Below are 15,111 nucleotides of genomic sequence, written 5' to 3'. Positions count from 1 at the left end.
TCACTTAGGGACCCTATGGAGAATGCCTGAGGATGGAATAACCCCAAACCTCAAATCATACCATTTGCTGCAAAGTGATAGGGATCTCACAGATAGCCCATAGAAATCAAGAGTGTGGGACTCTGTGCTAAAGCAAGGCGTCAACTTTTAATCATTACCTCCCTCCTCTTAAGAGGTTTTCTATCCCCGCATCACAAGTTGAGGGTGTACTAGTAATAAGATCTGGAGCAGAATATGGGATTACTGTAGGGTTTAGTATAAATGGGTGATTGTTGGTCGCAACAGACTCGGTGGGCCAAAGGGCCTGTTTCAGTGCTGTATCTCTAAATAAAAAAATAGATACACAGTAAAGCTCCCTTTACACTGTCCCCATCAAACACTCCCCAGGGTAGGTACAGCACGGGGTTAGATACAGAGTAAAGCTCCCTCTACTAAGTACAGACAAGTTGAGAGACTCCCCACAGTGCAACCAGTGCCTGTGAGTAAGATTGAAGGGGTGATTCCATGAGGCTCTCTTGGGTAATTGAGGCCCAACATGTTGGGAGCTCAAACACCAGCCCTTACTCACATTTAGAAAGTTTATTTGCAGGACCTTGTGAAATCTCCTTGGAGCACAGAATTTGGGCCGTTTTCTGCATTGGGCTCGTAGCAAATAGGAACTGAATGAAGACTGGGCTCCAATGTCTAGTCCAAGCCTTGTAGGTCAATGGACAAGAGAGATGGTCTGGGTTTGGGATTTAACCCCAGGCCAAGGGACAAGGGTGAGAGTGGAGTGAAGGGCACCAAACCCACTCCATTACCACTTTGCTAATCCTGTCAGGATGCAGGTGATTGAAAGCAGAACACATCAGCGACTTACCCAGGTGAAGATCGAGAAGAAAGAGAAGGTGATGGCAGCCCGCGCAGCATCCGCCCCTTCATGTAATGGGTCATCTTCCTCCAAATCCGAAACTTGCCACTGGTTGGTGAGGAAACAGAATCCCACAAACCACAGGAAGGACCAAAATGCTGTTGGATTGGAAGAGAAAGGGAACTGTAACCCAACAGGAGCTGTATTCTGCCAAACATGCTGCCACTTCCTGGGAGGCAGGGGAGGGTCAATGGGTTCCTCAGCACCATCAGCCCTCATTACCTCAACTGAGTAACCATTGGAAGATCCTGTTCTGCAGAGACAGGGGAGCGCACATGACAGAGAAACAGTGCTGAGTAACAGAGAGAATGAAAAGAACAGTGCAGCACTCCCTCAAGTCTGCCCCTCCGACAGTGCAGCACTCCCTCAATACTGCCCCTCCGACAGTGCAGCACTCCCTCAGTACTGCCCCTCCGACAGTGCAGCACTCCCTCAGTACTGCCCCTCCGACAGTGCAGCACTCCCCTCAGTACTGCCCCTCCAACAGTGCAGCACTCCCCTCAGTACTGCCCCTCCGACAGTGCAGCACTCCCTCAGTACTGCCCCTCCGACAGTGCAGCACTCCCTCCGTACTGCCCCTCCGACAGTGCAGCACTCCCTCCGTTACTGCCCCCTCCGACAGTGCAGCACTCCCTCCGTACTGCCCTCCAACAGTGCAGCACTCCCTCAGTACTGCCCCTCCAACAGTGCAGCACTCCCTCAGTACTGCCCCTCCAACAGTGCAGCACTCCCTCAGTACTGCCCCTCCAACAGTGCAGCACTCCCTCAGTACTGCCCTCCGACAGTGCAGCACTCCTCAGTACTGCCCCTCCGACAGTGCAGCACTCCCTCAGTACTGCCCCTCCGACAGTGCAGCACTCCCTCAGTACTGCCCCTCCAACAGTGCAGCACTCCCTCAGTACTGCCCCTCCAACAGTGCAGCACTCCCTCAGTACTGACCCTCCGACAGTGCAGCGCTCCCTCAGTACTGACCCTCCGACAGTGCAGCGCTCCCTCAGTACTGACCCTCCGACAGTGCAGCGCTCCCTCAGTACAGACCCTCCGACAGTGCAGCGCTCCCTCAGTACTGACCCCTCGACAGTGCAGCGCTCCCTCAGTACTGACCCTCCGACAGTGCAGCGCTCCCTCAGTACTGACCCTCCGACAGTGCAGCGCTCCCTCAGTACTGACCCTCCGACAGTGCAGCGCTCCCTCAGTACTGACCCTCCGACAGTGCAGCGCTCCCTCAGTACTGACCCTCCGACAGTGCAGCGCTCCCTCAGTACTGACCCTCCGACAGTGCAGCGCTCCCTCAGTACTGACCCTCCGACAGTGCAGCGCTCCCTCAGTACTGACCCTCCGACAGTGCAGCACTCCCTCAGTACTGCATTGGGAGTGCCAGCCTGAACACTGTGTTCAAGTCTCTAGAGTGGACACTTGAATCCAAACTTTCAGAAATGAGAGTGATACCCACTGAGCCATGGATGACACTCATCGAATTAAACATCTGTCATTCCTCAAGGTGATTTACCTTTGGCCTGTTGTGATCCTACTGTCGCCTGTGAGACAAAAAAGTAACAAATGCACCACACAAGTGCCAGACAATGACCATCTGCAACAAGAGAGAATCTAACCATCTCTGCTTGACATTCTAATGCATTATCATCGCTGAATCCTGGGGATTGCCATTGACCAGAAACTGAACTGGAGTAGCTATATAAATACCATGGCTGCAAGAGCAGGTCAGAGGCTTGGAATCCAGCGGCGAGTAACTCACCTCCTGAATCCCCAAAGCCTGTCCACCATCTACAAGGCACAAGTCAGGAGTGTGATGGAATACTCTCCACTTGCCTGGATGGGTGCAGCTCCAACAACACTCAAGAAGCTCAACATCATCCAGGACAAAGCAGCCGGCTCGATTGCACCACAACCACCACCTTCAACATTCACTCCCTCCACCACTGATGCACAGTGGCAGCAGTGTGTACCATCTACAAGATGCACTGCAGCAACTCACCAAGGCTCCTTGGACAGCATCTTCCAAACCCATGACCTCTACCTCCTGGAAGGACAAGGGAGCAGACGCATGGGAACACCACCACCTGCAAGTTCCCCAAGCCACACACCATCCTGACTTGGAACTATAATCACCATTCCTTCAATGTTGTTGGGTCAAAATCCTGGAACTCCCTCATTAACAGCATTGTTGGGAATACCTACCCCTTATGGACTGCAGCGATTCAAAAAGGCGGCCCACCACCTTCTCAATTAGGGATTCACAACAAATGTTGACCTAGCCAGTGACGCTCACATTCCATGAAAGAATAAAAACACTGACCTGAAAATCCAATGTCCCCCAGGACCACCTTTTTCCGGTCCTTTACGCTGCTGATCTGTGGGAAATAGGCATCGAGCGCGAGGAAGGCCATGCACCCGAAGAAGGCCAGCACACCAATGGTGATGCCATAATTACAGGCATTGGGGTTACGGTTGAAGACGCAGTGCTGCTCCACCTCAGTGGGTCGGTTCATATAACCTTCATTGACAATCGATCCGAAAACAACAATCGAAAATAGCTGCAGACAGACAGAGAGACAGAGAGAGACCAGGTCTAGTTCAAGTGTTACAGCTCAGCCTACTTTAAACAGATTCCTCTCCTTGCAGCATGACGCAACCAACTGCTGGGAGTGTTAATGAAGTGTCAGTAACTGGCTAAAGGAGTAATGGTGCATCCTGTGCTCGATTCCAGACAGAGAGCGAGAGAGAGAGAGAGAGAAAGAAAGAGAGCGAGAGAGAGAGAGAAAGAAAGAGAGCGAGAGAGAGAGAGAAAGAAAGAGAGCGAGAGAGAGAGAGAAAGAAAGAGAGCGACAGAGAGAGAGAAAGAAAGAAAGGAGAGTGAGTGAGAGAGAGAGAGAGAGCGAGAGAGAGAAAGAAAGAAAGAGAGCGAGAGAGAAAGAAAAAAAGGAGAGCGGGAGAGAGAGAGAGAGAGAGAAAGAAAGAGAGCGAGAGAGAGAGAGAGAGAGAGAGCGGGAGAGAGAGAGAGAGAGAAAGAAAGAGAGCGAGAGAGAGAGAGAAAGAAAGAAAGGAGAGTGAGTGAGAGAGAGAGAGAGCGAGAGAGAGAAAGAAAGAAAGAGAGAGAGAGAAAGAAAGAAAGAGAGCGAGAGAGAAAGAAAAAAAGGAGAGCGGGAGAGAGAGAGAGAGAGCGGGAGAGAGAGCGGGAGAGAGAGAGAGAGAGAGAGAGAAATCAACCCATGCCATTTGATCCCGGTTCTGGGAATTTGCTTTCCTGCTATTTTTGCACCCTCCCCTCCTATTATTTGCTGACTCCTACGCATCGAGCATCCATCCTGCAATTCATCCTAGTGCCCCTCTTTGTGTGAGGCTGCAAGTACCTTGTCAGGCTGTTGGACTGTGGAAGGCATCACAGCTAAGTCTCATCCAGTTTTCCTTACTCCCTCCCACCCTTCCCTCCCCAACACACATTTTCTAGCAGGGTCACTAGATATTGCTCAAGAGCAGGAAGCCTGACAAACTCCTCCCTTCCCTAGTCTGAGGGTACTGAGTCCAACTACCTTGGTTGATGGCGAGATCTGGGGATGAAATGTCCCGACGAGCTATCAGGGGAGCTGAAATTAACAAAAACAACTTGTATTTATATAGCACTTTCAATGTTGTAACACTTTCCACGGAGCTTCACAGGAGCGATTTATCAAACACAGTTTGACACCAAGTCACATTAGGAGATATTAGGAACAGGTGGCCAAAAGCTTAGTCACAGAGGTAGGTTTTAAGGAGCATCTTAAAGGAGGAGAGGGAGGCGGAGAGGTTTAAGGAGGGAATTCCAGAGCTTAGGGCCCAGACAGCTGAACGTGGAGGAGTGATGAAAATCGAATGATGAAAATGTACAAGTAGCCAGAATTGGAGCAGCGCAGAGATCTCGGAGGAGCGTAAGGCTGGAGGTTACAGAGATAGCTTAAATCTAATTAATATATTAGAACTTACATCTGGGTGCACTTCCTGCCAACTTTTAGCATTCTAAATCCTGTCTACGTTTATAATGGAAACTTTCTGTGTGAACTAGTGACACTGTAATTATACTCTCCCACCAGTGGAGGCAGTGGCAGACAGTTTCCCTTAGAAACTGGGCACAGGAGTTCGGAGTAGAACTATAAAACATAGAGAAAGTATTAACACAGCTGAGAGGTTATACTTATCAGGAATGGCTGAACAGGGTGGGGCTCTTTTCTCTTGGAAAAAATGTCTGAGGGGGTCACTTTAAAATTATGAAGAGGTTTGGTAGGATAGATGTAGAGAAGATGTTGACACGTTGACCAGAACTAGGCATGTTAAATGTATGGTAGTCAGTAATAAATCCAATAAAGAATTCAGAAGAAATGTCTTTACCCAGAGAGTGGTGAAAATGTGGCACTCGCTACCACAGGGAGTGGTTGAGGTGAATAGTGTAGGTTCATTTAAGGGGAATCTGGATAAACACATGAGGGAGAAAGGAACACAAGGATATGTTGATAGGGTGAGATGAAGTAGGGTGGGAGGAGGCTCATGTGGAGCATAAATACCAGCATGGAGCAGATGGGCTGAATAGCCTGTTTCTGTGCTGGAAAATTCTATGCAAGGACTGAATTACATCGAGAACACTCTAGTCCAATTATCTCCTGCCCACTAACCTGGTTTTATGTGAAAACTGTAGTAGACTGTGTGCAGTAAAGCATCAAAGGACTGAATATATTTTTAATAAAAATAAGGACAGAAGTGCAGAAACAAAAAAAAGGTACTTTTCATGATCTCAGGACATCTCAAAGTGCTTTACAGCCACTGAAGTGTAGTTGCTGTAATATAGGAAACACAGCAGCCAAATTACTGTTTGTGGGAGCTTGCAGTGCACCACATGATAATCTGTTTTTAGTGATGTTGGTTGAGGGATGAATGTTGGAACCAGGACACCAGGGGAATCTCCCCTGCTCTTCGAATAGTGGACCCAATGGCAATGGAATCTTTCACAGTCACCTGAGAAGGCAGGCGGGGCTTCTGTTTAATAGCTCATCAACAGATGGCTCCTCTGACAGTGCAGCACTCTCTCAGTACGGCACTGGGAGCGTCAGTCTGGATTTTGTGCTCATGTTCTATCGCTTGAAAATAAAACACAGAAACGCCAAGTGTCCAACACAATGAACAATGGGCAGTCACATGAAAGGGTTCGTGGCAGCTGCCTCGAAAATGGTTCTTGGATGACGTCTTGACTCCACGTGGTCCTCAGGCAGGACCTAAAAATACCATCGTTAATTTGTCTGCACTGTGGTCACTTTGTTCTCCACATTATTGCTGGAGGGCTAGCTGGAAGCGAGGGGGGAGATGAAAGGGCTGCCAATTTGTAACCGTGCAACCGGGGAGGAGCAGGGCTGGGGAGAAAGTGAGAAAAGATTATTTTGGAAACTCAGCAATATTCTTGCCGTAGTCTTCAGATATGGTCAAAATTTCAAGAGTGAAGTAATTATCATTCCACCCTTAGTCAGCACCTCCCAAACTCAGTGCCCTCTGACACTTAGAAGGACGCCCTAGCAGTGGGTGCAAGTTCCCCTCCAAGACTCAAGACACAATCCTGGAACTTCTTCCATAGCTGTCACCATATGGACTATAGCGATTAAGGCAGCTCACCACCAACCTTTCAAAGCACTAAACAATTTCAGGTTTTTCATTTCCGCTACTGTAGTATTCATTCCGAGTCTCGATCTCTCTCTCTCTGTGAAGCGCCTCCTGACATCCATCACCTTTTACTAGTTTGAGCCACCTGTGTCCTACCCTTGCAATTTAATTTGATGTAATATTCCAGCTTTGCTTTTTGCCTACCAGTTATACACCTCTATAAGATCACCTCTCAGATGCCTCCTTCCCAAGTCAAATAGCTCAAGTCTCTCCAGCTTTCCTCATAACTCAAACCCCCTGACACTGAGAATCAGCCCCATGGTTTCTCTCTGCACTGTCTCCAGCACACAAATATCTCCCTTGAGTATTCCAACACTGTCCTGGCTGGCCACTTCATCTTCCACCCTCATCCAAAACTCTGCTGCCCACAGCCTAACTCGCACCAAGTCCCATTCCCCATCACCCCCATGCTCCTACACCCCCTATGACCTACATTGGCTTCCAGTCCGACAACACCTCGATTTTAAAATTCTCATCCTTCCTTTCAAATCTCCTTGGCCTCACCCTTCCCTATCTCTGTCATCTCCTCCAGCCCTACAACCCTCCAAGATCTTTCCAATTCTGGTCTTCTGCACAGCCCCGATTTTCATCGCCCCACCATTAACGCTGTGCCTTTCAGCTGCCTGGGCCCTAATCTCTGGAATTCCCTTCCTAAACCTCTCCGCCCCTCTCTCTTTCTCTCCCCACCTTTAAGACTCTCCTTAAAACCTACTTCTTTGACCAAACTTTTGGACACCTGTTTTAATATCTCCTTATGTAGCTCGATGTCAAATTTTGTTTAATGACGTTCTCGTGAAGCACCTGGGGATATTTTACTACATTACAAATGTGATATAAATGCAGATTGTTGTTGTGCCTCCATGAGCAGAACTGAACCATTAACAAAAGGTGAGGTCTGACCAGATCACAATACAGTTTGTTCACGACTTCCTCAGATTTGTACACTCTGGTTTTGCCTGTGTTTATGTCTACATTAAAGACTGGAGCGGGTTGTTCAGGAGTGACGGGACTGGAAGATGTGTAGGAAATGGGTTTGAAAGGACTGAGCATATTGTACACTGGGTAGCTTACAGAATTTATACTGTAACGCTCCTGGAATTTCTCCACGAGCTTTGCTTGTCTGCTGTAGTGCGAATGACTCTTACTCACACGAGGCTTACTCTCCTCATTAATTCCCCTGTCCTTCCCCCTTTCCAGCCATTCTCCTCTTTCACCATTATTTCTCCGTCCCTGTCAAGCTACACATCGCTTCAACTATTTCCTGATTTCCCTTGCTCCCTTCCTTGTTAGCCAGAGTTGTCAAGATCAGGGAACTGCAAGGAATGAGATCCATGATCAACAAGAATGGGATAGATCACAAAACCAGTTAAACACTCAGAATGGTGTGGGTTTAAGAATGAACACTCTGAAAATAAGCTACAATTTTGAACCGAAATGGGTGAATCTCGTTCCAAATGAGTATGGATGGTTCTCGGTAAATGGCATTCTCTCTAACTCACTCCCAGTTTTCTCTCTAGTAATCTTCCTTTTTGTGCCTCCCTATGCTTCTCTGCCCATCAGTTTCATTCCATCGAGGAAGTAAATCCTCCAGTGACCTTAATGGAAAGGATCAGAGAGACTGTCAACAAGATCTCTGGTGAAACAGGAACACACTGCATCCTAGCACACCCTCACCACCACACACCATACACCTGTACACACAGAGCCTATTCATAATTCTCATAGCTTGACACATGCACCCTGCACAGAAATACTGTACACATCAAGGGTTTAAGTGAGAGTTGTATCAGGCTCTGTGTAAGTAAGCCACACCAGTCCTTGTGATCCAGGGCTGCATAGCTCAATGTTAAATACCAACCCTAACACAGAATATATCATCTGTTAAGACACATTTTGACAGGCTAAAATAAAAAATCTGACTTATTTACACACAATTTATTAAAAATAAAACCACTGGACCAAGTACAAAACGACACAGTTAAATGGACAGCATACGGAGACCATCACAGGTCAATCGTCTACGACTGTCATTGCTTCTGTAGAACATCTCCTGCAGGTAGGAATGACAAGTAACACCAAACTGCACACCCGCGATATCTTTCAAGTCTCTGAAACCAACCTTGCCGACCCTGGGTATGGAGCTTGTTCCTTCCCAAATCTCATTATGAGAAAGATCACCGCACAGGTTCAATTGCTTCCTTTGAACAGAGAGACGGGGCTGCCCATCAACCTTGCTTAAATCTAGCACAGAAAGGCAAATGCCCTTTCTCCCTACAAATAGATTCTCAATATTTGCCTTACATTAATACAGTACTGAGGTCCCAATTCTTGCAATGGGAGTGTTCAAAGATCAGCACTTTAAAAACATATACAAGACAAAGCAGAAATCACACTCTCCTCCTAGTACTAGATGAAACATTAAACCAAGGACCCATCCTCTTGGGTGGATGTAAAAGATCCCACGGCCACCACTGGAAGAGCAGTGGAGTTCTCCCCGGGGTCCTGGACAATATTCATCCCTCAACTAACATCACAAAAACAGATTATTTGGTCATTATCACATTGTTGTTTGTGGGATCTTGCTGTGTGCAAATTGGCTGCTGTGTTTCCTACATTATAACAGTGACTACACTTCAAAAAGTAGTTCATTGGCTGTAAAGCACTTTGGGATGTCTGAGGTTGTGAAAGGTGCTACAGAAATGGGAGTCCTTTCCTCTCCTTCCTTTAGAAGCCAGTTCTGGCACAAAAACATGACTCCCTCCCAACTGCCCCCACCCAGTGCTTAACGCTGGTCTTTGTAGTGCAGAGACAGCCTGTAAATACATTTATGATTGAAGGAAATACTAGTTTCCACAGATCTAAATCGTTGCCGTGTGCCTGGAATGGCATCGCTTTCACAGACAGTGTCGACATCTCCCAGGGCACTGCACGACTGCAAAAACATCAGAGTTAAAAGTGACAGTCCCACTATTGAATGAGAGCGGATGGGGAAGTGCTGAAATGCTGACAGCTTGGGGAGGGAGGGAATGGGTTGTACATGAAATATTTTAACTGCAATAGAATGAGTTTATATTCTTTGGCGTTTAGAAGAATGAGAGTGGATCTCATTGAGGTCTCGTCAGGGTAGATGCTGAAAGGCTGTTTCCCCAGCTGGAAAGTCTACAGCTAGGAGTCACAGTCTCAGAATAATGGGTCAGACACTTCAGACCGAGATGATGACATACTTCTTAATCAGAGGGTTGTGAATCTTTGGAATTCTCTACCCCGTTGAGTATATTCAAGACTGAGATTATTAGATTTTTCGGGACTAAGGGAATTTGGATCGGGTGGGAAAAGTGGAAGTTGAGGCAGAAGATCAGCCATGAGCTTATTGAATGGTGGAGAAGGCTTGAGGGGCCGAATGGCCTACTCCTGCTATTTCTTATGTTATGTAAACTGTAGTAGCTACAAGTCTACCAATAGAGTTTTTGTACCGATAAGCAAAAACAATCTCTACTTTAACTATTCCTTCTCTCCTGAGTAATACTCAGCTACAGAGCAGCACGTTCCCAGAATCCACTTTCCCAATCAGTGCTCATCTCCACCTGCAGAAGCACTGAAATTGGCCTCAGCACCCTTCATCTGGGAAGGGGACTAATGGGTCCCAGATCACTGTCCGGAGACGCCTGCTGGAAAGTTTGCAAGGGCGAGAGTGAACACACAGAGGAGCAAGCAGGATCAGATCTGTCTTCCAGAACAGAACAGCCTAATGGACAAGAATACTGGCCACATGCTGAGGCTGCTGGTAACTGCAGAGCTGAATTTGAGAATCGCCACCTTCAGGAGGTGAAAGAACGTGAATAAACTCCCATTTCTACAGCAACTTCCACAACCTCAGACAGTCCCAAAGTGCTTCACAGCCAATGAAGTACTTTTGAAGCGTAGTCACTGTTGTAATGCAGGAAATGCGACAGCCAATTTGCAAATAGCAAGATCCAACAAACAGCAATGTGATAATGATTGGATCACCAGTTTTTGTGATGTTGATTGAGGGATAAATATTGACCCAGGACACCAGGGAGAACTCCCTTGCTCCTCTTCCAATAGTGGCCGTGGGATTTTTTTATTCTGTAATCTCCAATGGAGATAGATGACGCAGAGTATAGTGAACCTGCCAGGACAAGGGTGAAGGAAATGAGGAGTAGGGGTGCAAATATCTGCATTAACGCACACACACACCCTCACTCTCTCTTGGGGAAATCCTATATTGCACCCCCATCTACACTCCAGTTCACTGTGATGCACCCCCATCACCCCCACTGAAATGACTAACACACCCCACTTGCACTCACTGAGCACAACTGTTCACATTGCACACTCACTGACCTTACGCCCAGTCCTGCTGACCAGAGACCAGCTCTGTGCACACACTCACTGAGCACAATTTATCTGCAGCCACTCCCGTTGAGTGACAGATCCTCCTACATCAGGCAGGAGAACTAATCTTGTCCTAGGCAAGCAGCACACAGCAGACAATAGTACACTCAATACACTCTAATCTGTAGCCTTCATGGGATGTGGGTAATTGCTGGCAAGTCCAGCATTTATTGCCCATCTCTAATTGCCCTTGAGAAGGTGGTGGTGAGCTGCCTTCTTGAACCGCTGCAGTCCATGTGGGGTAGGTTCACCCACAGTGCTGTTAGGAAGGGAGTTCCAGGATTTTGACCCAGCGACACTGAAGGAACGGCGATATAGTTCCAAGTCAGGATGGTGTGTGACTTGGAGGGGAACCTGCAGGTGGTCGTGTTCCCCATGCATCTGCTGCCCTTGTCCTTCTAGATGGTAGAGTTCGCGGGTTTGGAAGGTGCTGTCTATGGAGCAAGTTGCTTTAGAGTTTAGACACTGATAGCATTGATCAAGTTGGAAATGTATCCTTTCAGTTGGATTCATCTGTCTTTATTTTGGCACAGTTTAGTTTGACTGTGTTTCTCTCTTACATAAGGGGAACTCTAAAAAGGAATTTGTGATGATTCCTGGGACAACCCAATGTTAGTCAAAAAAATGCCCATGCAGGATAATGTTTATTTTTAACACCTGTATGCCTATTAAATGAACCACAAAGAGGAGACTAGACCTGGAGTTCGCCACCACACATCACCAGACCAATAAAACATTGCCCTTCCATTCCAAACACGAAGAAACTTTGAATAATCAGCTTCTTGCTAAAATGACTTGAGATGCAACAGAGGAAAGCTTGCCATGACGTGTCCTCCTTGGTGTTATTGTGCTGTGATTTTATACATCATTCAGTCCAGGTTCAAAAGCACAATTATTCCACTCTTTTCTGTTGCTCTTTTTCTACATCTTGCCCAAGGCTCAAGAAATTAAATATTGCTTCTCAACAGATACTTGTTTCTCTTGTGTCTGCGTGAAATTGATTGACTGGAGAGAGAGAGAGAGAGAGAGAGAGAGAGAGAGAGAGTTCCCATCCATTTTGTGGACTTGTTCTTTGCTACAAATCTCCCACATTTCTCCTTCACTAAGAGTCAAACTCCCCACCGAGTCCCAGTGACCTCTGTGCAATAAAATGGTTCTTGGGTTCCAGCAACCATGCATCCTTCACAGAACATCGTAAAAATCCACCTTCCATTGCCCCGAGGGGATCACAGTGATCTCTATCACATCAACCGACATGACACACACACATGTGGGCAGAGAGAGGGGGGCGAGAAGCGCAGAGAGAGGGGGACGAGAGGCGCAGAGAGAGGGGGGCGAGAGGCGCAGAGAGAGGGGGGCGAGAGGCGCAGAGAGAGGGGGGCGAGAGGCGCAGAGAGAGGGGGGCGAGAGGCGCAGAGAGAGGGGGGCGAGAGGCGCAGAGAGAGGGGGGCGAGAGGCGCAGAGAGAGGGGGGCGAGAGGCGCAGAGAGAGGGGGGCGAGAGGCGCAGAGAGAGAGGGGCGAGAGGCACAGAGAGAGAGGGGCGAGAGGCGCAGAGAGAGAGGGGTGAGAGGCGCAGAGAGAGGGGGGCGAGAGGCGCAGAGAGAGAGGGGCGAGAGGCGCAGAGAGAGAGGGGCGAGAGGCGCAGAGAGAGAGGGGCGAGAGGCGCAGAGAGAGAGGGGCGAGAGGCGCAGAGAGAGAGGGGCGAGAGGAGACACAGGAGGTGGTGTAATGGTAATGTCACTGAACTAGTAATCCAGTGGCCCAGGCTAATGCCACAGGGACACAGGTTCAAATCCCACCATGTCAGCTGGTGGAATTTAAATTCAATTAAAAAGAAATATCTCAGCAATGGCGCCATGAAACGGTCATTGGTTGCCTTAAAAACCCATCTGGTTCACTAATGTCTTAGGGAAGGAAATCTGCTGTCCTTACCTGGTCTGGCCTACAAGTGACTCCAGACCCACAGCAATGTGGTCGAGTCTTAACTGCCCTCTGAAATGACCTAGCAAGCCACTCAGTTGTCAAGGGCAGTTAGGGATGAGCAACAAATGCTGGTCTTGTCAGCAACGCCCACAAACCACAGAAGAATAAAAGAAACAGAGAAACACACACACACACACACCGCGAGAGAGAGAGAGATACACAGAGAAACATTATAGTCACATCTATTTTTAAAAATTTGATTTTGTTCTTGGGTGAGAAGGGATTTTATAACATTTTTATGTTTAATTCTACATTAAAAAAAAATTAAACATTGATATTTGTACAAGCTGTTGCCAACAGAAATGCACTCTAATACTGAAAAAGAATCGGACTTTTAATGCGCCCGAGTTAACCCCATTGAATGCTCAGGTCTGTGGCTTTTGTTAAGTATTGCCCATCATCATCAATATTGCAGAAATCCCAGAGTATTGTGAGGAGAGTGAAGATTTAAACCAGAAACTTATACCGTACACATTATGCAGCACTCAGGATCAGATATATTAATATCTCATAAACAAGGTCAGCAAACCTGTTGTTAATTGGAATGGAACAGATTCCAATTGCTCCTAAAATCCATTAGCTGCCGAAGGAAAGGGACACGGGATGTGCATTGATTCTTAATTAACACAAAGCAGCACATTTTGAAAAGCTGCGTGTCAAGCTGATGTCTTATCGTGTTTGACTGCTAGCTGACATTGCTCACCCTCTCCCAAACCTCCCCAAATCTAAAATCATCTCCCTCCCTCCCCCTCTATCTCTCCATCATCATCTCTCTCTCTCACACACACACTAACGACCTAATCCAAGACCCCTCCGCTCTGGTTTTAACCCATTTTCTCCCCTAAATGTGATTAACCACCTAAAAACTAATTCAATCCCTCTTCCACCTCCCCCCCCCCCCCCCCAAGCAAGCTGATTTAAACCCCATCTCCCTCAAAAAACATGGTTTAGCCCCGTCAACCCCTCCGTCTGATTTAACCCCCTTCTCTCCCCATCTCATTTCACACGCCTTCTCTCCCCCCAACTCTGATTTAACCCCCCCCACTTCTTACCCCCACAGTCTGATTTAACCCCCCTCAGTCTGATTTAATCCCCCTCTTTCCCCCAGTCTGATTTAACCCCCATCAGTCTGATTTGACCCCCTCTTATCCCCCAAAGTCTGATTTAGCCCACTGTCTCTCTCGCCCCCCCACCCCTCCCCTCCAAAAAGCTGGTTCCCCCCTGTCTGCCCCCTAGGCCTAGTTTAAGCCCCCCCCCCCCCACAGAAAGCTGGTTTAACCCTTCTCTCTACCCCATAAGCCTGGTTTAACCTCCCCCCCCTCCAAAGGCTGTTTTCACCCCCTCACTCACCCAGCTGACAGCCCTGAGGATGGTCTGAGGCTGCTTGATGAAGGTGAGGGGATCAAAAGCTCCTCCAGCCTTGCCAGCTCCATAGACTGCTGCAGTCTCCATCTTCCTCCAGCCTCTTCTCAGCGTCGGGAGCGCGCACTGGGCAGCGCGGGAGCGCGCACTATCAGCAATGGAAGCCGCAAGGCACCAGCACAGGGTAGGGAGGGAGGGAGAGGGGGGGAAAGGCGATTCACAAACAGAATTCGAAAGCAAAGAAGATGCAGGGACACAAAATGCAACATTGCAATCCTTTTGCAAAAATATAAATTATTAATTGAAACATATTTTAATTGTTCGCATTATATCATGAATTCTTGCCTTAATTATTAAAATAACACTATGCATGTTAATTAATCTTAAAATATTTTTAAAACACTAATGTTCCTGTTAAATAACATAGTAAATTTTGTTTTAATGTTAATGTTCATGCTTAATCTCGTAAATGTACCAAAAGGTATTAATTTGCATGCTAAGTAATCTTGCAAGTATATTCAAAATGTAATGATGCATCTTAGGTTAAAAATATTTTAAAATATTGTCAAATAATCTTATGTATCTAAAACTTTCACAATGCATGTTTAGTAATTATGCAAATGTAGCTAAAATATTACAACCATGCTACATAATCTTGTAAATATATTTTTAAAAATATCAATGTTCATGTTTAATCTTGTAAATGTACCAAAATATATTAATTTGCATACTAAATAAT

General features: G+C 47.1%; 1 protein-coding gene across 2 annotated transcripts in view; it reads right to left on the bottom strand.

Annotated features, from left to right (window-relative positions):
• LOC137353473 (synaptogyrin-1-like) overlaps positions 1-14,484 on the bottom strand; it is a 22,054-nt gene extending 7,570 nt beyond the window's left edge. For both annotated transcript variants that reach the window (XM_068019794.1, XM_068019795.1), the window contains exons 1-3: positions 14,361-14,484; positions 3,228-3,465; positions 860-1,008 (exon numbers count right to left, since the gene is read on the bottom strand). In XM_068019794.1, coding sequence (XP_067875895.1) covers positions 860-1,008; positions 3,228-3,465; positions 14,361-14,462 — 489 coding nt within the window. In that variant the 5' untranslated portion in view covers positions 14,463-14,484. The remainder of the gene's footprint in view (positions 1-859; positions 1,009-3,227; positions 3,466-14,360) is intronic.
• Positions 14,485-15,111: the final 627 nt, after the last annotated feature.

Source organism: Heterodontus francisci, chromosome 41 (assembly GCF_036365525.1).
Source record: "Heterodontus francisci isolate sHetFra1 chromosome 41, sHetFra1.hap1, whole genome shotgun sequence".
Classification (NCBI taxonomy): Eukaryota; Metazoa; Chordata; class Chondrichthyes; order Heterodontiformes; family Heterodontidae; genus Heterodontus; species Heterodontus francisci.
Note: the sequence above shows the minus strand (reverse complement) of the source record. Positions and strands in the feature narration are given on the sequence as shown.